Source organism: Aquila chrysaetos, chromosome 7, assembly GCF_900496995.4.
Source record: "Aquila chrysaetos chrysaetos chromosome 7, bAquChr1.4, whole genome shotgun sequence".
Lineage (NCBI taxonomy): Eukaryota > Metazoa > Chordata > Aves > Accipitriformes > Accipitridae > Aquila > Aquila chrysaetos.
The window spans coordinates 44,585,143-44,610,597 of record NC_044010.1 but is presented as its reverse complement, the minus strand read 5'-3'; the positions used below and the strand labels follow the sequence as shown (position 1 = coordinate 44,610,597).

The 25,455-nt window shown below is 36.2% G+C and overlaps 1 protein-coding gene across 2 annotated transcripts in view; it reads left to right on the top strand.

Moving 5' to 3' along the window:
* Window positions 1–25,455, top strand: part of POLA1 (DNA polymerase alpha 1, catalytic subunit) — a 204,317-nt gene that overhangs the window by 92,674 nt on the left and 86,188 nt on the right. For both annotated transcript variants that reach the window (XM_030020516.2, XM_030020515.2), the window contains exon 34: window positions 779–910. In XM_030020516.2, coding sequence (XP_029876376.1) covers window positions 779–910 — 132 coding nt within the window. The remainder of the gene's footprint in view (window positions 1–778; window positions 911–25,455) is intronic.

Here is a 25,455-nt window from a genome sequence, read left to right as displayed (position 1 = left end):
AAAAAGCCCCTCTCTTCCACCCACCTGGAATTATTTAGTGTTGTGGGTGGGTGTTTAGCCAAGATGGCTCACAAAAGCTAAGTCTTACCTTGAAAGGAAGTTTTCTAAAAGTTGTATAACTGGCCAACCTACCAGGTTGTTCTTATTTTAATGAGAATTCTACCAACTTAATTTCAGCTGTCCACGCATCACTTCCAGGCTCTGAAATTTTAAAGTCAGGTGTTGAGAAGGTTTTGAAAGTAAGGCGAATGAGATGGTGTAAAACTGTAAGAGCTATTCTTTGCACTTGGAGAAAATGAAAGATGATCATGTCATTCTTGTTTAACAAGGTTTGTCTCTACAGCCCTGTTGGTAATTTCATAATTGGTATCTATAAGGTTGATTTCAATGTTCTGATCAGTGGGCTTGGGCAGAACTTTGATGTCCCTCATAGAACAACAAACCTGTGTTGTCTGGGGGGAAACAGGGGAGCGTGATTTGTCCATAGATTAATTTTTTTTACTCAACATCATTTTTTGAATGATTAAATTTGTAGCAGGTGAAGAAGCATGTTCTGCAAAAGACCTTTCATTAAGAAGAAAATGGGAAAACTGTAGGTCAGAGGAGTCTTTATATGGGTGTGGTCAACTGTGATGGGAAGAAAGAAGGCCTAGATATTAAGAGGCCCTTTAAGACTATTGTTTTTAAAAAATATGTATTATGTCTAAACTCCTGTGATAACTTCTGCTACCATCATCTGTTATAATGATGCATGCTGCTTTTACACTTCTGTTTTCAGGGGCGATTTATTGAACCCAGCTTGCAAAGGTGCAGTAAGACTGAATGTGAAGAGTCTCCTTTCAACTATGTGGTTCAAATGAACAACAAACTACTGTTGGATATTAGACGCTACCTCAGAAAATACTATAATGTAAGTATTCAGAAAATATTCTGCCATATGAAAGGAGTTTTCTTAGTGGCGCTGACTTTTTAGTGACTGTTGTGTTACTTTTTTTTTTTTTTAAGTCGAAGGTAATAGCATGCAATGTCAAAATCCAACTTTATGAAAATAAAACAATCAATTAATGATTTCAAATACTAATTTAGAATGTTTATTTTCTCAGTTCAGTCTCAAATCAAGGTAGTCAGATGTATTTAGATTTTTGTAACTGTGTGTGTCAGCATTATTACAGATGTAGTAGCTTTCTGTTTTCCAGATTTTTAGATGAAAAAGTGCAGAGAGTTGATTATCTTAATGCTTTTGAGAAAATCTATGAAGCCTGTCAAATATGCAGATATCAATTTCTCATGTAATTGAAATCTGATTCTCCTTCTCCAACCCAAATTGATGTATAGTGTGTTACATTGTGAAAAGGAAAACTGAATGTAGCTCTGTAAAAATTCTTTGAAGGACAATAGGAAGGGAAATACTATGAATCTTTCTTCATCATGATTGGAGGGGGGGTGGGAAGCTGAGAAAGATGGTAGTTAATTTGATATAATTCTCTTTTTTGCGGGGCAGTGCAAGAAATCCAAAGTGGCAATGGTAGTGGTTGGCTTTGTATGGCATTGTGGAAGAGAAATGTGTAATATTTGAAATTCCTATCTTCACACTGTCTGAAGTGGTGACTGGTCAGGGAAAAACACACCATGATTTTTAAATTATATCAAGATGTTTTGCAACTCTAATATCCTGGAAGCATCATATTTTGTGAATTGGCAGCTAGCCATTTTGGTCAAATTTTCATAGATCTTCTCATCCTATTGCCTGCCTGCCTTTTTTTGGTTGTCCGACATTGCCTGTTTTCACAGTTTCAGGACAGACATCAATTTTGAAGGCACCAACCTTTGGGTGCACATAACCTTTGATATACTCAAAACCATAAATTGTTTTTGAAAATTTGGCCTGTAAACGAATGGGTTACCTAATTCGTGGTGTTTTTTCTTAATACTTTTGCAGGCAGCAGCTATAATGCTAAGAATTATCATTATAGTTTAATACTAAGTGTGCATTTTATGTTACCTGTCTTCTGTATTAGTTTTTATTGCAATTGTAAGTAAGTGTTTTCTAAGCTCTCTTCTAGAAATGTAATAATTTCTGAATGTATAAATACTTCCTTTGAAGGTCTTTGCATCAAAAGGAGCACAAAACTTTATCTTAGAGTATTTAAATTCAGGCAGTATTTCACAAGGCAGGGACAGATTGTTCCTTTCTGTTGAAGTTAAAGGTAGACGACTTGGACAGGCAAAGTTACCAAAATGCGAGATCTCATGTTACTTTATTACAAAGTCTAACTGGCTGCAAAATGATCATTGAATTGATATTATTATACATATTATATTAAATTATACAGTGTGTTATTAAATAATATGTCAAAGTAATATGTTTACACAGACTGCTTTTGTATAAAAGTTGCTTCTGATTAACTTTTTTAGATTTAATGTATGTACATTATGATAACACACAATGCCACATGCTAAATAATTTCTGGCATATAAAGTGCTAGAAAATGTGCATAAGATGTGCAGTAGTAAACTTGATGAAGGAAGATACATTTAAGGGCAGGAAAAATTCTTATTCCTGATAAGAACAAAAAGTGGGGTAATATTTTACTCTGTTCTTTTTTTTTTTTTTTTTTTAAAGACAAAGCTGTGAACTGAACTGTGAAATGTTTGAATATCGAACATTGCAATTTGCTTACATTGTGTTAAAATCTATTAAGTATCTTACTACGTGGTCTATAGGATAATGAAGTGTCCTTCAAAAGGAATTTATTTGTCCTTGTAAGTAAAAGCTTTATAAACCTGGTTATATTTTTACTTTTAACTGAGTTAGCTGTACTAATAAGGTTTAAAACTACTTTTTGACTGTGGAATACACTCAGACTCTGAAAATGTGAGATTATTTTATTGTAAAAAGTAATTTCCAAATTGCACAATAATTTTCATTTTAAAAAAGAGCTTTCCACGGAGTTAGGCAAGTAAACTTTTTGTCCTGTTAGCTCTTAGAAAATCAGATGCTGTGAGTTTTAGTTTATTCCTTTCATCAAGTACTTGTAGTGACTGTATAACAGCTGGAGTTTAAATTCATCAAATGGGTGTTTGCACTAATATATATAATCCTATCAACTATAAAGACACACCCAGAAGTAGTATGGCAAAGAACTGTCTGAACAAAACATTTGATGAAACTTTGAGACGCTTATTTAGCAGTCTCCTATTGTAGTGGTTGCATCTGAAAGGCGCAGAAATATCAACTTAAAATAGACAAATACATTGTCTAACTTTGTCACTCCGTTAATTTTTTGTATTTTTTTTTAAGATATCACTGTTGTTTGTGTGTTGGTCAAATGGCACATAATACAAAACCATAAAATATGAAAATTAATTTTTTAACCTTTAAATTAATGAGCTACCTTTTATGAAGACAGCCCTATCAAGAGCCTTTCGGCCTGATCCACAGCTCACTGAAATGAATAAGCTCACTTTTTTTCAGTGAGCTTAGAATCAGATTTTTTTTTTAAAGTGTTTAAGATCATTGCATGTTGTTTCCTTTAGTCTACTGAAATGCTTTTATATGTGGCTGTGTAAATTTAGGGGCAGGAGGGAGTGTCATAGAATCTAAAAGTGGAAAAATCTATTCGCCCTTTTTGGCACATGAAACTGATAAATAAATAAATACGATGGTGATACACTACTTTGCTTTAAAAAGCTGCAAATGTAAGTGCATAAATAGAATTCTGTAAGCCTCCTACAATCCCATTGTTTTTGTAAATTACTCATCTTTACATAAAATTTTCTGTTTCCACAATCATTTTTTTGCCATTAAACATTGAAATGTTTTATATCTGTCTTCCAAAACATATCTACCATTGCTCCAGTATTTATGGATTTCTTAATGGTATTAACACTATCAGTTTTGATAATCTTACTCCTAACTGTAAATGTATCTAAAAAAGATATGCAAAGATTTTATTTCTTTTCAGAAATGCATTATTCTATGAGAGATTGATCCTGTTGTGTGCTTTTTTTTTTTAATTCTGCTTCAGAAGAGCAAATAGATGAAAAGAGAGAGAAACGCTAGCTAATCTAAATTGGGAAATGAAGAGGGCTTTTTTAAGCATGAAAATTTCATCATCTTGTCAGCTGGCAGAATGCCTGCTGTGTGGATTCACAAAGGCTAAGAATTACACTTTCATGAAATTTTCCTCACTAACTGCCCTGGTTAATTTGAAAGATAACCCACTGTTCTAATTCATTCCTCAATTGGGCGGTGCAGGTTTTATCTTTGATCTGACAAAGCATTTGTGTTAATCGTTTTGGCCCTCTACTAGACACTCTTGGGATTGTGCTTTTACAATAAATGTGTCTGTGATAGCTCTTTAGTCTATTATACTTACAATAGATCCATAGAACTGGTAATTAATTCTGTACTGCTTTGGAAATGGGGAAGAATAGGTGTAGCTCTGTCAAGTGCTGCTGGGAAGTTTGTTTAGCTAGTTCATTTTTGAAGTGTTACCCTCAGCCATCAATGAAGCGTCCATGCTAGGGAATGGGTGAGGGAATGAATGAATGTGAATGAATGAATGAAAGCTGAAACATGCAAGCATAAATGGAAAAACTGACCAACTTTTGTGCATAAGGAGGGTGTCATTTCATGTATAGTAAGTGGATCTAATTATTATGATGGAAACTGTTTTGTGTTTCCCATTAGAATATTCAAATGCTCATTTTTGGGACTTGGTAAATAAATGCCAACTCTTAGATCCCCTTTTAAAAATCCCTGTAAAAATCCATGTTCACATCTGTAAAATGAATGCTATATCTTACTCAGCTGTTGAGGTGTTAGTTTTGCCAACTAAAAAGAACTGAATAAAAACCCCCAACATATTGTGTATACCATTTGAGCAGTAGCAAAATTCATACTGAACTGGTTGGACTGGGAAGCTGTTGTCCCTGAAGCAGCAGGTTTTTAATCTTGTTTTTAAATATACACCTGTGGTTTTAGTAGTAGTATATTTATAGGCTAAAACATGTTTTTATGTAGATGCTCTTTATATGCTGTCTAGTTAATAGTGTATGGCATCTTTAGATCTTTTTAGGTTTTTCAAAATGCATGAAATGATGCAAACTTTAAAAGGGTCTTCAAAAATACTGAAAAAATCTTGGTCCAACCTTTATTGCACTGTTTTTGTTTTACAGTCTTTTTCTACTGGACCACTGTAACCCACAGGCAGAAGTGAGTTTGAAGGCTATTGAACGCTGCTAAATAACTTTATACTGTTCAGCTGCAAAAATTCAGTGTTCAATAGCCCTCAAAATTTCTCATTTCTTACCTGTGGTGGGGTGGTCTACTGCTTGCACATTAGGTCGCGGTATAAAAGCATGTTGGTATACTTTTCAAGATCTTTGAATTTTTATTTTATATATGTATTTCTGTTCTGACTGTTGTATATGTGTTCTTGGGTTTTGTGTTAGTATTTTGTGCACTTAAAAAGGTAAAAGATTTATAAACAAGATAATGTTATAAGAGGCAATAGTGTTCACACAGGTTTTGGGATTGCATGGCATATTCGCTTAAGAGAACAAAGATGACAGGGCTCATTGTGAACCTGGAATCTCCCACACTTCAATCAAGTGTATTGCCAACAACCCACAGGTGTACACCACATGAACAGGTGAAGAAATGATTGTAGATGATGGTGATGACTTTTGTAATCATGTTCTCGCAACAGTCATGTATTGAAAGCTTTTTTGCTTGGTGAGTGGGTAGGGGTAAGAAGTTTCTTTGGCATGAGGGAAAGGTGCTTAGTAGTGGCAATAGTACAATATTTTATTTATTGTGCTAATAGTATTAGAAGTATATGGACATGTGATGAAGAGTAGGTAGGGCCAGAAAATAGGACTTGTGACACCAGCTCATGTGGTAGGCACAGTCAGGTAGCTAGACTCTGCCGTCAGATTAACTCCAGTGATTATTTTCAGTCCTTCTTGTTTGTATGGAAATGGATTTCTGAGTCTTTTCCAAGTTTGAACTTGTATCGCTGTCATTTTGGTTTATACATACAGAAACTGAGACATTTATTTTTAGTACTGAAAGCTTCCAAGTCAAGGCAGAATGCAAAGCAATTGGAGTGAAAGATAAAAGATTAATGTGATTCCATTCACAGTTTACTGGGGATCCGAGACAGGGAAGGGAGGCTGCCACCAGATTATCAAGAGTTTTCACCTCCCCTCCGCAGAAGCACTTTCTGATTCTTTCCTTGATTGAGGTTGAGAAATGGGTTGTGTTTGGAATCATGTTTTGGTTAACTGGGACGAAATTAGAAATATCTTGATTATTGAACAGAGCAGTCAGTATTCTACCATATGAAAGCGTTATACATATGTCTTCCTGATGTAATTTATGTTTATTGAATAATAAAAGATAACCCTACAACTACTGTGTGTAGTGCATTTTGGGGATAAGTAAGCAGTTATTTGTCACAGCACTCATAGCGTCTGTTAACTGGAATTGATTCACTATTACTGCAACTTCTCCATGATCTGCCCTGTAAAGGAATTGTTTGTTTTAGACTTAGAGCATCAATATGATTTTTAGTGAAGTGTTTCAAAGTAATGATCGATATGTCTTTACAAAGGGTTTAACTCTCTTCATTGGATTTTACTAGCCATGACGGACATGCATCCATCTCACTGATGGTTGAGTGAGGCTGAGTGTGACTCTCTGCACTCTGAATTTTAGCTGCTGAGAATGAGTGAACATAAGCAAAGGAGCAGTATCTGTTTACTGTTGATTCTTCCTAGTGCTTAGTCCACAGTCTGGTACCTTGCCAGAGAAGACTTAGTGACACTAGATCTCTCTCTCAACCCTTTGTAGAAAAGGTCCCCCAGGCTGGCACACGGCATGGAACAGGTTCTAAGAAACGGGGATTGCTTCAATAGAGTAAAACTAACTTTGTAATTTCCTCTGTAGGTAGAATACAGGAATGTAAGGGCTTTATTATCACAATAATTTGTATGCTTAGGCTTATAAATGGCAGTATTGTGAAGATCATGTTACAGGAAGTGTGCCCAGAGGTAAATATGGTCGTGGTTATGATTGCCACCAAGTGTGTAATGTTTACCTAGGTGATTGAATCACTCATGTAATAACAAGATGTTGCTGTCTTCAGAGGATTACAGAAAGCACTGTCTTTGAAGGTACTCTGTTGGAACTGATCTGTTGCCCCAGTTGAAGCAGTGATGAATTTTGGCAACACTCGGAGAGCATGTTTGTGCTGCAGTGTAGGGAGAGATACGGTTGCAGCTCTGTGTAACTGATCTGGCTCTAAACTGACTACAAAGTATGTAGCTTTGGTGTACCAGTAGCAGTATTTGTTGTGAGATGCTGTAGCCACGAATTTAAAATCTTGGGCAAATCTGTGCAGCCTATGGAGAGGTCTGCCCCAGCTGCATTGCTAGTAGTGCCTACTTTGAGAGAGTGAGCAGATGTGCCCTCCTTTAGATACCTTGGATTGACAGCAGTGCTATGGATGCTCTATAGCTTTGTAGGATTTTCTTCCTCTGAGGCTATTTTAATAACAAATCATGAATCACAAGAGGATTTATGACAAATCACTGGTCTTGAAAGGATCGGTGTTCATCTTTCTTCTTTTTACAGTAGTTTTAGAGAGCCATTTTAAATCTGTTTAGGTTTTTGTTACGTTCATTTTAAATTTTTGAGGGAAAAGGATCCCACTGGTCTCTAATTAGAGACATTACAAGAAGCAGAAGTCTAGGTAAACTAATTAAGACTTCAAGTAAATTTTAAAACCACCAGTTCTCATGGCATTTTGATACCGTTAATGCCTTATAATAACTTGGAACAACGAATTATTGAAATATCAAACCAGATTAAGTCTGTATTATTCTACAGAAACTTTTAATAGAGAACACGTTATAACCAGCTTGCTAGGAGATGACACAAGTCAGCAAGGTCTGTTGGCCTCGAATACTTGATGCTGGTTGATGTATGCATAACTAGCAATGTTTACAGCCCTGAAGCACCTTGCATCCCTCAGGAGAACCAAAGTTAAAATCTGAAGCTGAAGAGACCACATTTTCACTGGACATGGTTCTTTTCATAAGGATAAAATTGTTTGACATTCATGACCTAAAAATGATGTGGGTTTCAGAAATGTTTTTTTAGAAGTCACTAATAATACATAAATCCATGGTCCGATGCTGATTTTAGACAGTGAAAATGACTTGCTTTAAGCCTTTTTTTTTTAAAAAAAAAAAAAAAACTGAAGTGGGTCCATATGTGGTAATTCAGAGTTGAATGGGCATATAATATGGGATGTTATTTTGTAAGACATCTAAGTTACCTATCCTCAAGTTTCTTAGTTTTTATTATGAACCTGTCTTCACCTTTAAAAGAAAGCTTAAAATTAATTTTATAGTATTTGGGAAACTAAAATATTTTTGGTGTAGTTACCTTCTTTTGTAAACATTTTTTGTTTGATGCTGTCTTTCATAGTCCACTTTCCTGAACATTATTGAATAAGAAAATCATGGGGGTTGGGAGGCGACAGAGGGCACACATGAAAAACTTCTATGTTCTCCTCAACTTGCTTTTCCTTGGCATAGTGGGAATGGGTCTTGCAGGTGTTTATTTTTTCCTACCCTTAGATGTTAAAAAAATTATTTTCATTTTCTGGTTTAAAGCAGTTAAAGTTGTCAAAAAAGTTTTCCAGTAACATTTAGTCACTGCTCTATTTCTTGGTAAAAGACTCTTAGAAAAATTAAATAAGGTGTTCCTCAACAGAAGTGATTCTAGTATTCAAAATCTCATCATATATATACATATATTTGTAGTTAGAAGGTTATTTGAAAAACTTCTATTCAACTTAATTTAAGCAGCTGTTTAGTTCTTGATGTTATTTAGTATTTGGTGCAGCAAGAGAAAATGGATGAATGCATAAGCATTCAAGGGTTGAACAGATCAAATGGATCGTTCAGACCTTTCAGCTTGGTTACTGGAAGTGAGTAATATACATGAAAAAACCTCAGAGCAATGAGTCTGGGCAGCACTATTTAGCTAAACTCCTTTGCCTTTGTGTCTTCATTCATGTGCTTAGGGGTGGGGAAGGCAACCCCCTAGCTGAATGAGACTTCTAGGGAATTATTAATTTTTCTTTTACAGTGGCCAAGAGACGTCTAAGCAGTACCAGAGATAATGCAACAAATAGTCTGTAAGATTTCCTATATCCTAGGAAACACCAGGGTCAATTCTAGCAGCCTGTGCTGTGTTAGAGTTGACATTTATTGCTCCTCTTGACTCACCGAACCTGAACTTCTACATGTTTGTTTAAGAGAAACAGTTTTAAGAGCCAGTGAAGTTTTGGATCATCTGAGATTAAAAAGGTGCTACTTCATTTTAAGTGAGAATATTCCCATCTGCAGGAAGAAATGGCAAAACAGCATTACATTAGACATGGTGTCATAAAAGGGTTTTTATTTGCTTCACTGTGTCTTGTTCAGAAGTGAAGGTCTTACAAGTGCTACACAGTCTGTTCTCTACAGAATGCCAGGATTCAGTGGATATATGCAAATGGATTTTTTTTTTTTTTTTTTTTTTTTTTTTTTTTTTGTTATCCCCAGGCATTAAGATAACTGCTTTGCATGCCTACTTTGGGAGATAGTATGATTTGAGTGCAGAGCCTTATTCCAATGTGTCAATGTGTAGTCGGATAGCAAAGTTGTGTTCCAAAACAGGCGTTGGCCTATATGTAGCATCCTATGTGTAGGTCTCTGTAAAGAGTCCTTGAAGCTTATCAGTCAGGTTGGCTAGATTTGTCTTCAGATTATATTTCATTATATGGCATCTACTGATGGACTTTACTCCTACTTTTTACTGAACTTTAGTTACTCTATTACTTTTATTCATATGAATGTGGGTTTTTGTACTGTCTGGTTTTTTGCAAATTGAACCTGGTGAATTGGCAACTCTGCCTGTGCTTTAGTCCTGTGCGTTCTGTGATGGTACACTGCTTTAAAGGCCCTTTTATTACTAAAGATGAACCTCCCCTCTCTGTTTCCATGCCATGCTGAAGATTATTGTTTCTTCAGTCTGCCCACAGCTGCAGCATCCTATAACAGGGGGCTAAAAAAAAAAAAAAAAAGCTGTGTAGTCCTGCTAAAACTGTTACAGTGGCTAAATGACAGTCTTGTTCGCTTTCTTTCATCTGAAGTTTCAGCTATCCGAGTATCTTCAGCCTCGTAGATTGTGTTAGGCTTTGAATCCACGAATGTATGAGAGAGAAACATTTCTGAGGTTTTCCAAAGGTATACCAGGTTTCTATGTGAAAATTAAGGCTCTTCAGAATTTGACAAGTAGATGTTTTCCTTTACTCCTGAACAAAATCATTATCTTCGTAAGTGGCATCTGCAAGAGAGGCATCAAAAATCCACGACCATCAGTAAAGATCTCCAGATAGAAATGTTTATGCAGTGACTGAACTCGTTCCATCTAAAAATAAAAATCTCAGTTTCAGAATTGTAGCAGATACTCCGAATGTCTTGCATCTTTATCTTCAACCTCCTATGGAACAGTATAAACAAAATGTTGATCTTTGAAGATTAGGGGTTTTTTTTATACTGGACTGGAAAGCAATACTTCTTTTTGTCTTTTCTTTTTCCTTTCTGTACTGGCAGCTACAGTTCAAATGTGGAAAACAAGAAAGAATGAACTCCCAAATGGATTTCTTTAATACACTTACTCAACAACAATATCATCCCAGAGATTTATTTAACTGGCATTTTTCTTGTGTTCTTTTTTCCTTTATCACTTGTCACACCCTGTCTTTGAAGATTATAGGCATGCACATGTTGGAGAGCATTTTTGTAATAATATGCTTTCTTTTCCTAATGAAAATACAGTCAGCGTAGCAATATTCTTCCTTTTACCCTCATTTGATGGAAATTTCTGTATTAATGTCTTCAGTTTGGATTATGTGTGTTTTTAATGTCTTTTTTAAGATGTTTGCATTAGCAACACTTAATTTCTGTACTCTGCCATGAATGTGAACTGTTTAGCATTGTGCATATTTTACAGTTGGTATGTCTTAATTATTGTTTAAATTTTTAGAAGTTACTGGATTTGGAAGAATTATCTGAAAGGACAAAATAGGAAGTGGAGTCAAGTAGAAGTGTATCCTCATCAACTCTGCAGTCAGCCCCCATTCCTTTGAGTGCAAGGCAACCCAGCTGTGAGGATTGCTGGCCACACTCTCATCAGAGAAAGGCGGGGGGGGGAGAGAAGAGAGAAAATTAGCAAGACAAAATTCCTTTCTATCAATCCTATCTTTACACAAATTCAGACTTCTGAGTTCCCATACGTGAGAGTGTAACTTAATTTCCAAATTACATGATGAAAGCACATCTGTCCCAAAATTAATACCTCTTGAGAATATCATAATTGTATATACTGAAAATAATTAGTATCTGTAATTTGCAAGTCATAAATGTCTAATTTTTAGCGAAGTTGTTTGTTTCCATTTAAGATAAATTCTCAATTTAATATCCAAAGCAACATTCGACTATGCTACAAAGGGGCCAGAATTGTTTAAAAACAGAGAACCCCCTCACCCCCCAAAATACAAAGACACAAAATGGCACATGCTGAATTCTGTTGCAGAATATAACATTAGATTTCTGCAAGAACTTTGTAATTACTGTAATAATTTTTATTGGATAATACATATTTTTTTCTCGTACTGAGGCAATTCATGCTGGATGATCTTGCAATAGAACTAGCAGATACCAAACTACCCATTGACCACCTATCAAGCACAAAGATTGAATGTAGAAGTTGAATTTGGTAGAATTTCTCTTTTTATGTATATGTGTATATATGTATGTGTATGAATAATGGCATTAAGATTAATACAGCATTTAGAAATATTAGCTTGCCTTCCAGTAGTTCATGCAGTGTTGGTGATGCTTTTTCACACTATTCTTTAGTATTTGCATATGGTTTTTATGCTTTCTTGAAGGAAGCAATTAATCAAATTCCCCCTCCCTCCTACTGCTTTCTACCTTTTTCTTCTGTGATAAGGGATCACCATTTATACTGTCTTGTTTCTTTAATGGGTTATTTTTGGGAGATCACCTTGTTAGGTTTTTGTTAATTTTTTTAACCCAGTCAGTGAAGTAGCAATAATGGAGTAAACTGACTTGTGATATGGTCCTTGAGAGAGTTTCCTGGCTAATTAAACATAAGGTAGTTTTAGGATCGAACACCCCTGCTCCCTCCCCAACCCCTTAAGTGAAAGACACTGAAATACCTTGTAGGGAATTCATAATTAAAATTCTGTATGATCAGTCTTGTCTTTGGAGACTTCCCAACAAGGGTGAGTCAGGCATCTTAAGGACTTAGAATTAACAAAATAAGCCTATATTATCTGCCAAAAAATGGTCAGGGATTACTTCAAAGTTTTATTTTCAGCATTTTCTGCTGAGTCCATTTGTGAAGGGCTTCATGAGGCTAGTGGCAAGATGCCACTCAGTAATCAGGTGTCTTTCAGAAAGAAGCTTGAGTAGCAAATACCTATTTGAGGAGCATCTGAGATTGTAGTGAAAATAAGGAAAATTATCTAGGAGCGATTACAAGCTTTCATAATGAGAAGTACATTTAGTTTCTGTATAAATTAAACCGGTGCCTTTCTAGACACAGATCTGTCCATGAGAAGCCAGCACCATAACCAGGGCTTAGTCTCTCATATTGATGGGTCGGTGTGATTACAGGCCAGGTCTTTTTCCAGATAAAAGGCATCTAGACAGATCTTTTTCCCTCCCCTTCTCTCCGTTCTCATCTTAATTGCAGGTAACTCTTCAGCTACAAAATTTTCCACTTTCTCTTTATCGTCTAGTGGAGAGGCCCTAAACTGTCTGGAATGGATCAAACATGATACAGCGCTAGGAGGCTGTTAAAAACTGTTGCAATGGGAAAGACCTTCAGAGTCAAAAACGGAGGCAGCGTGACATCCTTTAAATAGGTTAGTGAAAGAAAGTGCAAGATGTACCTCTCCCGCTGTCTGTGGTAGTTTCTTCAGATTAATTCTTCTAGAAGACTTCATAAGTTGTTTTTAGGACATTCCAACTATGTCTGAATAGCGCTATTAACGAAGGAGTTTTGCTTTTTATGTCCCTTAAGTGTTTTGGAACTCTTAGGGCACCCTTCAGTTTTGGAACTGGTATGTTGGAGCATTGTCCTGCTTACAGAATGTGATGAAGTAGATGTTTGGAAAATGTCATTCCTAGTGGTTAGAAACACGATAAACTAAAGTGTGCCCTTGTTTTGCCCCTCACTTGAGGACTGTCTGCCATAACTGAGGAATGAGAAATCTGCCAGTGAACAAAGCACTGCAAGAATCTAGTCTTGATGGTGGAAGCATTAAGGCTAAATAGCCATCCACCTTTAGGCAGTTCCCATTAACTTTTGGCATTTAAAAAACTTAGATGATGGTATATGAGGTAATTCAGTTGCTGGTACTAATCTTCAGTGATCTCCACCAGTGGCCTGAATGAAAACAGATACCGCCTGGAATAATCCATACCCTCAAATAATGAGTATTTAATATAACATCCTTCCTCCCCAGAGAAATTAAAATCCTTGCCCTTAGCTTCCACTCAGATTTCTGGAATAGAAGCAAAACTGGCCCTGCCTGTGTGTGTTTCCTCATTCGAACTGCAAAGAGGTCAGCATTCAGTACTGATGGAGCAGAGAAACTTTCTGGGCACCAAAATACTAAGACTGAAATAATGGTGCAGTAGAGATTTATTTTCTCCCGGTACTAAGCTTTTTCAGCTTCTGTTAGGGTTGTCCTTGTGAAAAGAGCACTGAACACGAAAATGTACTGGAAGAGAGGCAGTCTGAAGAGGGACAGAATTGTTCCAGCAGCAGAGAATTTTTTGGGAAGAGATAACAGTGTTGGTTTGGGACTAATCTCTTCACCTTCAGTGAAGCAATGAGGACCAGCAAGAAGTGTCAACTCTTGCCCTCCCACGGGAGTGGAATGGAAAAATGAGCCTGGGAACTCTGGAAGATGCCTTTTTGATCTCATCTTGTTGCTTTAGTTGAACATTTAATACTTTCAGTTATGTCAGGAGAGCAGTTAAAAGCTGAGTTAAATTATTAAGATACAAATTAAGACTTCCTAGTTTAGGAAAGGGGCTGGGGGGCGGGGCTGGTATTCTTTTCTTCCCTTCTCCCTCAAGGCTTATGACAGGGAAAAATGAAAATCCTTAAGTTAGGTGAGTGAATCACTACATCAATTCGAGGCGGGGGGAAGTGCCTGCCACCAAAGGAGAAGCTACTGGACTCTTTTAGTGTTTTACTAAAACATTATTTTCATGTTCTTTACTTCAGATACTTTGTTTGCAGGTGATCCTAAAAGGGGTGCCAAATAACTTCAGGGTTTAAAAAAAAAAAAAGAGCAATTATGTTCCACTCTCTTGCCACTGCTTTATTATTTTAAAGATTTGACTTTTGGTACTAAAAGAACAAAAATCTACTGTGAGCTCTGGATTCATAGGAGGAAATATGGCTTTTTTTGACACATTAGCTACATGGGTTAGGAAAGAAGCTGCACAAAGGCTCTCCTTGGATTATAGAAGTTCTTAAAAAATGTAAAAGCGTTACACATTTAATAAGTATGTCTGACACGACTTTTTGGGCAAAAGTCAGTTTCTTCAGAGGAAACCTGTAAAATGTTTGTCTCATTGGGCAAGGCTGTCACCTTGATGAGATAGCAGCATGCACACAGAGGTAAACAAATTCTGTTCTGTATGGTTGCCTTCCATGCTGACTGCTCAGTAGAGATCTTCCATACCTTTCTATTTCCAGCGATGTGTTGTTGACAATAGTTCGCCACATACCTTTTTCTTCTGGGGGCAAAATGATACAGACTGAACTGCCTAATAACCTTATTCTGAAACATTTAAACATATCTAATAATAGTATTTCATTATTATGGCTAATGCTTAAAAAAATTGAATTTTAAGACTTTTTTTCTGAACAGGAAAGTAGTAAGATAATTCTCCCAACTGCTCAGAAAGTTAGGAAGTTACCGGAACGTAGTTAAATGGGAAGAAAAATCTTCCCTTTTTTCCAGAGTACAAGATGTCTCCTTCAATGAAGTTGTGCTTAATACTGAGATGTTAGCTTTTATAGGAGGTATTTCTTACTGAAGAATTACTTTGTTGCATTGCCTAAAGGGAAATGTAGACACTAGTGTTTCTTTTTAGTTGCTTTTTTTAACCCAGCCACCAGTTTTTAGAGCAAAATTGTATTAAAGCTATCAGATCACGAGAGCTCTGCTAGTTCTTCAGAGAGCCTTGCGGCCATCCTTGGATATTTAATTGCTTTTACATCTTTCACAAGAGAAAGGCAAGAATGCGCTTTCCTTGAACTTAACAGTTTGGGCAATTTTCTATAATCCAGTAAATACAAATTGTACCCTGATTATCTATCTATGTCTGTCAAGCAAATTTTAATGGATGAATGAATGAGTCAAATCCTACGCATGGAAATATACAAATATGCAAAATATGGGTCTAATTACAAGGCTGCTAAATTTACACAAGGTCAGGTAAACAAGGCACTGTGTAATGATTATTAATTGTTAATAATGCCTTTGGCAAAACACATTTCTGCTCTGAACACCTAACGTTTTTGCCTTTTTAGTTATATGAAACAGCCAAATTGATCAGCTATTAGGAAAAACAAAAGACATTCTTTTCTCTCATCTTTCTTCTACCTCACCTCCACAATTGCTTACTAATTATTTCTACGTACTGGGAAGGATACTGTTCTGAAAAATAAATGTACATTCAACGGTTAGGTGTGAAAGTTCCACGGTAAAAATTGAATAAATTAATTTACATTCATTCATTGAATAAATGAATAAATTCATTAACAGATAACTTTTTTCCTCATAAGGTGTTACTATAAGCATAGAAGCTCCTACAGTCTGTTTTCCTATGTGATGGAGAGCCATTTTTTCTGTTTTATAGTTATCCTTTGAAACTGTTTTTAATTTTTTCGAAGTACTCAGTCTGTCCTGCCTTAATGCTGTTGCCCTTTCCTTCACCCTCATCCACGTACCTTTTAAACTTACCTGTCTCTTTTCTCTTGTCTCTTTTGGTCCACTGTAAATGTTTTTCATGTGGCTGTGAGACAGAGGAGTTTGCAGGAAAGGAGAGAAACAAGGCTGGAACGGGAAATATGAGGTTCCATTGTTAAATGAAATTAAACAAAACACGCTAATACAAATTTACTTTCTTTGCTTGATATAGATTATTATATTGGGTTGTAAAGGTGTTTGAACAAACAGTTAATTTGGAGAGGAATGGTAAGGGAGGTTGCAGGTAGAAAAACCTGTCAGTAATGCATTTCATAGTTTTGCCTGAACTTTTTCTTTGGTTTTGCAAGTACAGTCCTCTCCCATTACAAACTGTGCAGCAGCCCTAACTTTCTTTCAGCAATACCTCTTGCTTTCTGTAGCACTGCCACAATCATAAAATAACACATTCTGAAGAAGAAAAAAGTTTAAACCTCATGAGGAATCAAATACTCGAGTTTGGTTTAAATACTGGCAAAAATGTTCAGTCTTTTATGCTTGTTAGGTCATTGCAGCCCAAACCCATAGACTGATTATTAACAAACAAAGGAGTTTTATTTAATGAAGGGATTTGCCCAGTGTAGTATTGGTCTCTGACATTAGCTGGATGCTTAATGATTCAAGGAACTCCCTCAAAGACAAATTTTTTCCATAGAACTTTTTGTAGGAGATGTAAGTTCCTAGCTAGTGGCTGACTTTTCTGATGAAGCTGGAAGTATTTTCACCTGTATGACTGCGCAAGCCTATTGCAGATACAGCTTCTGTATGGCACTTTGTGGCAAGGAGTTCTAAAGGCTATTTGATAGCGTTTAAAATACTTCTTTTTTTCACTGCTGTGGTTTTTTCATCTTTTCAGCTTCACTGAAATTTTGTTTTGCATTGCAAGGAAAGGTAAACAAAACAGCAAGTTTATCATCTGTATACTTCATTGTCCACATTTCTAGGCTTTCTTTTGTCAACTTCTGTTTTCATTGACTGTCTTTTGCTCCCCTTTTATTCCTCTTTTGCCATGATAGTGGTGGCAAAACTAAATATCACCAGGCACTGATGTGAACTGTGGTTTTGATGGGTACACAAAGGCTATAGCTATTTATCAAAGTCCTTTTCATCTTCTGTCTTTCTCAATATTCAAGCATAGAATTGCTTAATTTAGATTGGTTTTAGCACTGCAGATAATCAAATTTATGGCAGCTACTGTATTAAACACATACCAACTTCTGTTAATCCCAAGAATTTGTAATAAGAATCTTTCTTTCAACTAGTCAAAATTTACCTTTTTTGTGGTACATATATTTACTTTTTGTAACATGCTTGTGGTCCTTCTCAGGCTGCTCTTTATTTTCAAATGTTAGTAGAAAGTGATCTTATTTCACTGTATCTGGTATGTTTATAACCACTGAAAAATTTATTGAATCATACTTTATTTTGTATTTATAGAGCTGGTTTTGTTGCTGTTCTTTGCATTGGTTTCTTCTATCTGGTTTTAGTGATGTGCCCAGGATTGTAGACAGCATTTGAAGTGAGGCCTTTCTGCTGCCTTTATGCAACGAAATGATTACTTTTAGTCCTTTGTTCAGTTTTTTCTCTGCTTCTTTCTTCTCATTCACTTTTCCTTTTGATTAGTGTATTATTTTAGCATAATTTTTGCCTTTCAGCGTCAGTCTCTCACTGTGAGCTAACATTTATCATTCTCACATCTCACCTCCCTTCCTCCCTCCCTCCCCAATATGGCCAATCTTATCTGTGCTGGTATATTTATGCTTTTTTATAACTTTGTATTTGTCTGTTGCCTGTCTGAATCTTTCCTATTTTCCACTCTTATAAGAACTTCCAATTTGTATGTAACTGTCACCTAAACAGTTTCTACTGTTGATTGTTTTGGCTCTGAACAGAAAGCTTGGGTGGTAAACAGCCTTATAAGCTGAGCAGAGGCTAAACTTTTCCATCTTCCAACACAAGGAGCTCCCAATTCTGATATGAATTATTTGTCTTTTCTCCAACGTCAGTGTTAAAGTAATTCTGGATTCTTGCTAGCAAATTGAGTTTGTTACGGTCAAGCTGACCTCCATCTGAGATGCCAGAAGTTTTGTTGTTTTGGGTTTTTGCAGGCATCCAATTCTAACTTTTCTAATATTTCTCTTTTATAGTGTGATACCAGTAGGTAGACTCTATTTAGTTTAGTTTTGTTCCTTTCTGTAAATTATTTAAATGATCAGTCTTTTCGCTCTTTAAAAAGTACCTATGAATGTTCCCATATCCCAAAGACCATTTGGTAATTCAGAATTGTTTTTTATTTTACAACTGTGGTACTACAAACAAAAGAAAGTATGACTACATAATCTGATCACTTGGACCAGGCTTGGGGCAATTTCTGCTACTGGTTGGATTTTGGAGTTTGGATTTTTTTTTTTTCTGCTTACGAATTTCAGTAAAGTAAAGGTATATGGTGCATTGTTCCTGATATATTTTTATTTTATTCTATTCCCCTTCAACTTCTATGCATATTGATAAGTTCAGTCTGTTTTGCAAACACTTACTAATGCTATAATACGTTTTCCCATATCTCCCTTCTCAAATTTTTACCGTTATTGATTGAAGATTCAATTGAGAAATGTGTTTAGAACCCTGCTTTCTGTGGTAATCATAGAAGTCAGTGGGAAGACAAGAAAATTGTATTGAAAGAAATTGTGTGCGTGTGTGTTTTGTGTTTCAGCATAGATTATCTCTGCCAAAATAATAGCTGTCATTTTGTTCTTGTTATATTAGTGGCCTGTAGCTTACTACTACCCCTTTTGCCTTGCTTTTGTCCATTCGTCTATTTGTGAGCAGAAAAAAAATTTTGTGAAGGGCCATAATTTGGGGGCTTTATTATGCTAATAAAATCAATATTTTGTTATCTATTTAAATATTCCAAGATGGTGACCCCACTCTACACTAGTATCAAAGCTGCAGACCTTAACATTCAGTGACTTTGAAACTTGAGTTCTGTTTAGAATTTCATGTCATGCCTGTCGCAGGAGAAAAAGATAGAAAATGTATACGCTGAGCCTATAGGACTTCCTGCAGTGCTTATTAATCCTTTATGGATCATTTGAAATGTTTCTAGTTTATTTAAGCTTTGCTGCTTGTATCAGATTGTTCCTGCAAAAAAAGGAAAAAGTGATCATGCTTTGAATTTTTAAAAATGATCTCACTTTCAAGCAAAAGCACTTTTATGCTCCATTAGAGTTGAATTTGCCAAACTCTTACATCGCATTAACACAAGCTTTACTGGATAGATAAACGTGTTGTTCAAAGACTGACTAGAACTTTACCAAACTGCATATTAAGATTTTGTCGTCTTGCGATTTTTGTCTTGAATATTTTCTTTGTGCAAATAGAGGGCAGAGACAAAATTATTTCATTAAGAAACTGTGCAGCACAGTTTTAATCTCTTAAAACAGGATCAAAAATAGGAAGACCAAATTTAATAGTTCAGTGTAAGACTAGAGAGTCTGGTAAAACTCCTAAGTGTGCCGTCTTTCTTTTGTGAAGAAGCATTCAAAGTTGATATACATAATTGGGGCTCTGCTTTTTGAGTTTTGCTGCTGTTTTTAAAATAGTTGATAGAGTAGTAGAATAAATGTATTATGATTTTTAGCTTGTAAAAACAACAACAACAACAACAAAACCCCCAAAAACCCCAAACTCTGGATCCACAGGCAGGAGATGAAAACTCTGGATAAACTTAACTCGGTGGCAAATTAAGGACTAGTCTCCAAATGGAATCCACTAGCATAGGGGTGAGCTTGCTGTTGAATTCACTGCACTTCACAGGAATACAGAGACCAGCAGATCCCTTCACAGGAGTGGTCTGAAGGTTGAAACATCCAGGTTTTCTATTTACTGGGTTCCTTTCCTTTCAAAATATATTTTTCTTTGTTTAATTATTAATTATATTTATGGGTGGTTGTGTTGTCATAAGTACTACTTTCGGGGAACTTTTTAATTGTTGTGTTTGCCAGTTAGACCAAGATCTTTATAATAACATAGGCATTACATCTTCTAGTTTTACTACTTTCATGATATTTTAATACGCTGTCTGCCCAGAATGATGTTTTTCAAGCATGGGTTATATGAAGTTTCTGCCTTAAAAATCAGTAACTTCACAGCAAAATGGAAAATTGTTTGTTGTTAGTCTCCAAAAAGCCTCTTGTAAGAAGTCACATTAAATACTAGAATCTTAGCTTATTTCTTCAGTTCCTGTTATTTCATGTGTTTTACAACATAGGAGAATAGATTAATATCAATATGAAGTAAAACCACCTTTTATATATTTATATGCTTTTACAAAATGCTTATTACCATAGTAACTGAGGGAGCCTATTAGGTTAGTGTATTTCTTCAAATATTTCTAAAACATACATAAAGTATTCTCCAGATATTACACCAGAAAATTTAAGACAGATTTTTTGAGGAGCCACAGACTTCTTGAGTGCCCATACCAGTACATTATCAGTGCGTGTGATCATTATTCCATTAAAAAAAACCCAAACTGAAAACCAGAAGAAAAAAAAGGAAGCAAAACTATTTGGAGTATCAGCTTAAACTTTCAGACACTTTGTTTTTATATGGATGTGTGATCTGACTTGAATTTCAGTCAAAGGAAATGCAAAAAAGGAAATTTTAATTTATATACATATGTGTGTGTGGATGTGTGTCGCATATAGATGTATAAACTGCTTATGTATCTGATGGAATCTGGGAAACGATTAGAATTTTTTTCCCCATGAAAATACAGACTAAATAATCTGAATTGTTCCTAGTGTTTGCTTTTAATTTCCTTGCCCACCTTTCCCATCCTCTGACCTCTCTCATTTGTCTCTACTGCTGTCTTCTCAAGTTTTGATAAGGTAATAATGCCCTAGTTGTGCTAAAGCTAATTTAAAAGGAAAAAAACCCTTCAAAACACTGTAACATGAGTGAAAGTATTGTCACATGTTATAGAAGTTCCCAGCTTAGAATAGACGTGTCTGGTTTACGATAGGTTTTTGAGGAGAGAAAGAAAGATTTAATTCATAAAGATCAGAGGTAACTAATCAGAGAAGTCAAGGTAAATTATCCTGGTTAAAAATACTGGATGAGAAGGGATTCTCGTAGATGTCTTCATTTTGCTGCAGATTACTCTTTCTAAAGACAAGGGTCTTCATTGAGTCATACATCAGCATATATGAATGGTATAGCAGTCTTTCCCTGTAGTACTTAAGCAACTATATTGACCTAAGGTGGATTTTGATCTTACGTATTTCTCGTCATGCAGGATGAGAAAGAGGTTCTACCAAAGCCTTCTGCATTTTCCCCTGCTTTACATCTGTAAACAAAATCATGCCAACCAGCCCAAAGGGCTTGCTGCTGATAATATGGGGTGGGATAGGAGAGGCAAAAGAGGGATGATTTGCAGTCAGGGGTTTTTGGTTGTTTTGGTTTTCACCTTCCCAACCACGTCCCCTAATGATAGATGCCTCTGATGGATTGGGTGCTGTTTTCTTTTAATAAATTCACGGTTCCCAAGAACATCTTCAGCTGTCGTATGGAGCCTTAATGTTTTGGTTTTGTTTCTCACAGGCCCAAATATCTGAAACTTGTGTACTATTTTGGTTGTATTAATCAATTTTATTTCTCTCTTAAGTAGTTCTGCCATCATTCAGTGTGGCATGCATTAACTCCTGTTGGTTTCCATCTGTGACGTTAATAGTCATAAGTTAATATCTCGAATAGTAATAAGTTAATATCTCAAAAAGGTAGACACCATTCTTAGGACCGGACGCAGTGTTTCTCAGGCAGCATATACTGCTGTCCTGCAGCTGGTCACTGGGCATTCATCAGCACTGAACTTCTACAGTGGCAAAAGCCATAATCAACTGACGTTCATTGAAATTAATTTTCAAGGGAAAGATTTCATTTCCATTATGTATCCCCAAGGGCTCTCCTGAGAGTGACTTACTATAAGCAACAAACATCAGCTAGTTCTAACTACTTCAGCATGAATTATGGTCAATTCTGAAGGCTGTGGAGAATTGGATAAACATTGGGAATTATATTGGGTTTTTTGCTGACAGCAACCTCAACTAACCAATATGGCCACCCATTCATTCATTTTAACATTTAGCTTAGTTTGTATCAAAAATTCATGGTTTGCGTCCTCTCCACATCTAAAATAATTTCCAAACAAATTATCGTAGCATCATAAAGGGATTTAGGGTGAAAGGGGCCTCAGAAGGTTGCCTGGTCCAGTTCTTGACTTCAAGGAGGGCTATCTTTGAAGTTACATCCAGCTTCAGAGTTGCTCAGAACTTTGTCCACCTGTGTTTTTCCTTGCATCCTTGGCCTGGTCTTCCTGAAGATCCTGTAGCTGTCCATCACAGCATTCCATCATGTGCTGTCCCAAGTCCCACATCTCTGCAGTCACCATGAGGTCATAGGTTTCTGAGACTGTGCATGGACTTCTAATTCCTCCTGCATGTTCCCTGTGCTGCATGTCTTTGTGTAGAGGCATTTGAGATGGGCTCTCGGTTGTGCTGCCTTCAAGGGGAATGTGGGAGCTTCCCCATCATGCTGTCCCCTGGGTGTTTCCTCACTGCTCCTTCCTACTGTGACTTCTCTCCAGGCTTTGGTCATCATACCCAGAAGACCTAGCTTAAAGTCCTCCTCGTTAGGTTAGCAAGCCTGTTGGAAAAGATGCTATTCCTCTGCTTTGGCAGATGGATCTTACCGCGTCCCACCTTGTTACTGAGGGGAGGCAAAGGATCAGTTCCCTCAAACTACTGGGAACGCTCCACCTCATGGAGCCCAGGATGCCATTGACCTTCTTTGCCATGATGGCATTTTGCTGACTCATGTTTAATTTGATATCCACCAGTTTTCCATCAGCGAACTTGCGGAGGGTATGCTGTGCCCCATCATGCAGATCATTAATGAAGATGTTGAACAGGACTGGACCCCTGGGCTACACTGCTACTTACTGGCCTCCAACTAGACTTTGTTCCACTGGGCCCGGACGTTGAGCCAGTTTTCAATCCACTGAGTTTTTCCAACGACTGGCTCATATCACTCCTTTTTTCTCTAGATTTAAGTACCCTGTGTTGCTGACGCTTTTCACCCATGAATATACTTACACATTCTGATCAAGTCACCTCTCCGTCTTCTTTTTTGATGGTAAGAGAGTGCTCTTCAAGGTCTGTTGCTGTAAGGCTTTTTTTCAAGGCCTTGAATCATTGTTTATGGCTCTTCAGTGTACCAGGGTTTTTTTTGGTTTTTTTTTTTTTTTTTTTACTCTTGCCAGCAGGACTGTGTGTGTTCACCAATACCTTTGAAGAAATTCACCTCAGTACTCATACACAGTTCTTCAGTATTGAATCTCCACATCTCGCTATGTCTGCCTTTAAAGCTTATGTTGAGTAACGTTATCTACCATGACTCCTTTTCCGCGGATAATTTCTGGCATACAGTATCCCCATTCTGTAGGTGTGAACTGCAGTCTTTGTTCCCATTGTGTTGTTTTTGTTTCGCTGCACTAACATGTATTTTGTTTTGAATGAGCAAAGTTTACCAAACCAATTTCCTCATGCTTATCATTATTTGCTGTTCTGCTTTTGTCATCTGTAAATTTTATCTGAATTAATTTCTCTTCTACGAATCACTGATGTAAATGTTGAAGAATGTGAGTGTAACCTTTTCTTTGTGATGCATCACCAGAATCCCTCTCTATCCCGTATTGACAAATGCTTACTTGACTGTCATCACTTTGTGTCTCGTGGACAATTGATTTTTTTGAGATGCTTCAACTTTGCACCTTTTAATCCATTTCACATGTAGTTTTATTAACGCTGTGCAATGCTAATTCTATTCCAGTGTCCTTTGGAAGTAAATCAAATACCGTTCAAGAGATTAATTATAGTACATCTGCCTTTCTCAAACCAATCTTACAATCTTATGAAAAAATGAACTGTCTTGTTTGGTTGAGGCTGTTCTGTATAAAAACATATTGACTGATGTTAATTGCATTCTTGTTCTTAAATTCTTGATCACTTGAAGTCCCTATCAGTATTTCTGTTGTTTTTCCTCAGGTTAATGTTAGGCTGATGCATACAAATAGTTACGTGGGTTGTTCCTGTTTGCTGTATAACTATTTCAAGGAAAACTAGCATTTTGGGAGATAAATGGGTCTCAGTCTTTTGAGGTAGCTTCAAGTGTTGGGAATTCTAGCAAGTAGTGGATCTTCTTAGATCTCATAGGGCTATTAAGTTCAAGCATTTGTCATGTGAATATGCTGAATTTTGAAGGCCTATTAAGTTTTTTATTGCTAAAAAACCAAAAAAATAGTTCTTCATCTTTATTTGCTACTAGACTGTTACTGTGATTTTCCAAACTACAGGACAAAGTTACACTTCTGGTTTTTTGTGCTGTAAATGATTTTGTTGTTTTCATCACGTTATTGACTTGGTTCTATATTCTTAGTTAATATCTGTCTTAATTTTTCTTATTAGTGTTCTACTTCAGAAAACTTTTGATTTATGTTAGCAGCTGTCTGCTTTCAGTCTCCATTTCTTATACATCTGTTTTATACATTTTACCAAGTTAAAATTTGCTTGTAATTTTCCTTATCTTAAGAAAACGGACTTTCAAGTTGATTGGAACTGTTCTTTTACCCACATAAAAGAATCCGGTCGTAATACTGGTTGCTAAGTAGTCGCAGTCTTCTACTCCAGTCATTTAATTTTTCTTTACCTGTCATAATGAAATTCAGAATTTGTTTCAGTTGTATAATTTTTTTTATTAAGTATTCTCTCTAGATTTTAGAAAATACTGGTTCTAGAGAGTTGGGACAACATGTATGTCTACCACAAACTCAAAGCAGCAACACCATAGCAGCAAAATTTTTCTAGCAGACAGGAAGTAACAAGGAACCTGTTTTGCTCTCAAGAGGTTGCAGCTGGAAAGCTCTCTTGGGCCGTACTAATTTCAGTATTGAGCTGTTGGCTTTAAAGGTCTTGGAGCTTGCAGTAGCAGGAAACCTTTTAAAAAAGGAAGGAAAGTGTATTTGAAGGATCATACTTTACCTGCTATTTTTATGCAGTTTGTTCTTCCTGAATGTGATTTACTAAATAAAAATTTTTAGTGTTACGTTAAAAAAAAAATTATCTGCAACAAAAATGTCCTGTTTATTTCCCTTGCTGTGTTGCTTATACACCAGTGTATAAGCAACAGAAAACAGTCTGTTCCCTGTTCTCATATTTTTTTAGTTCAATGTGTTTGTGACAGGTCTGTATTT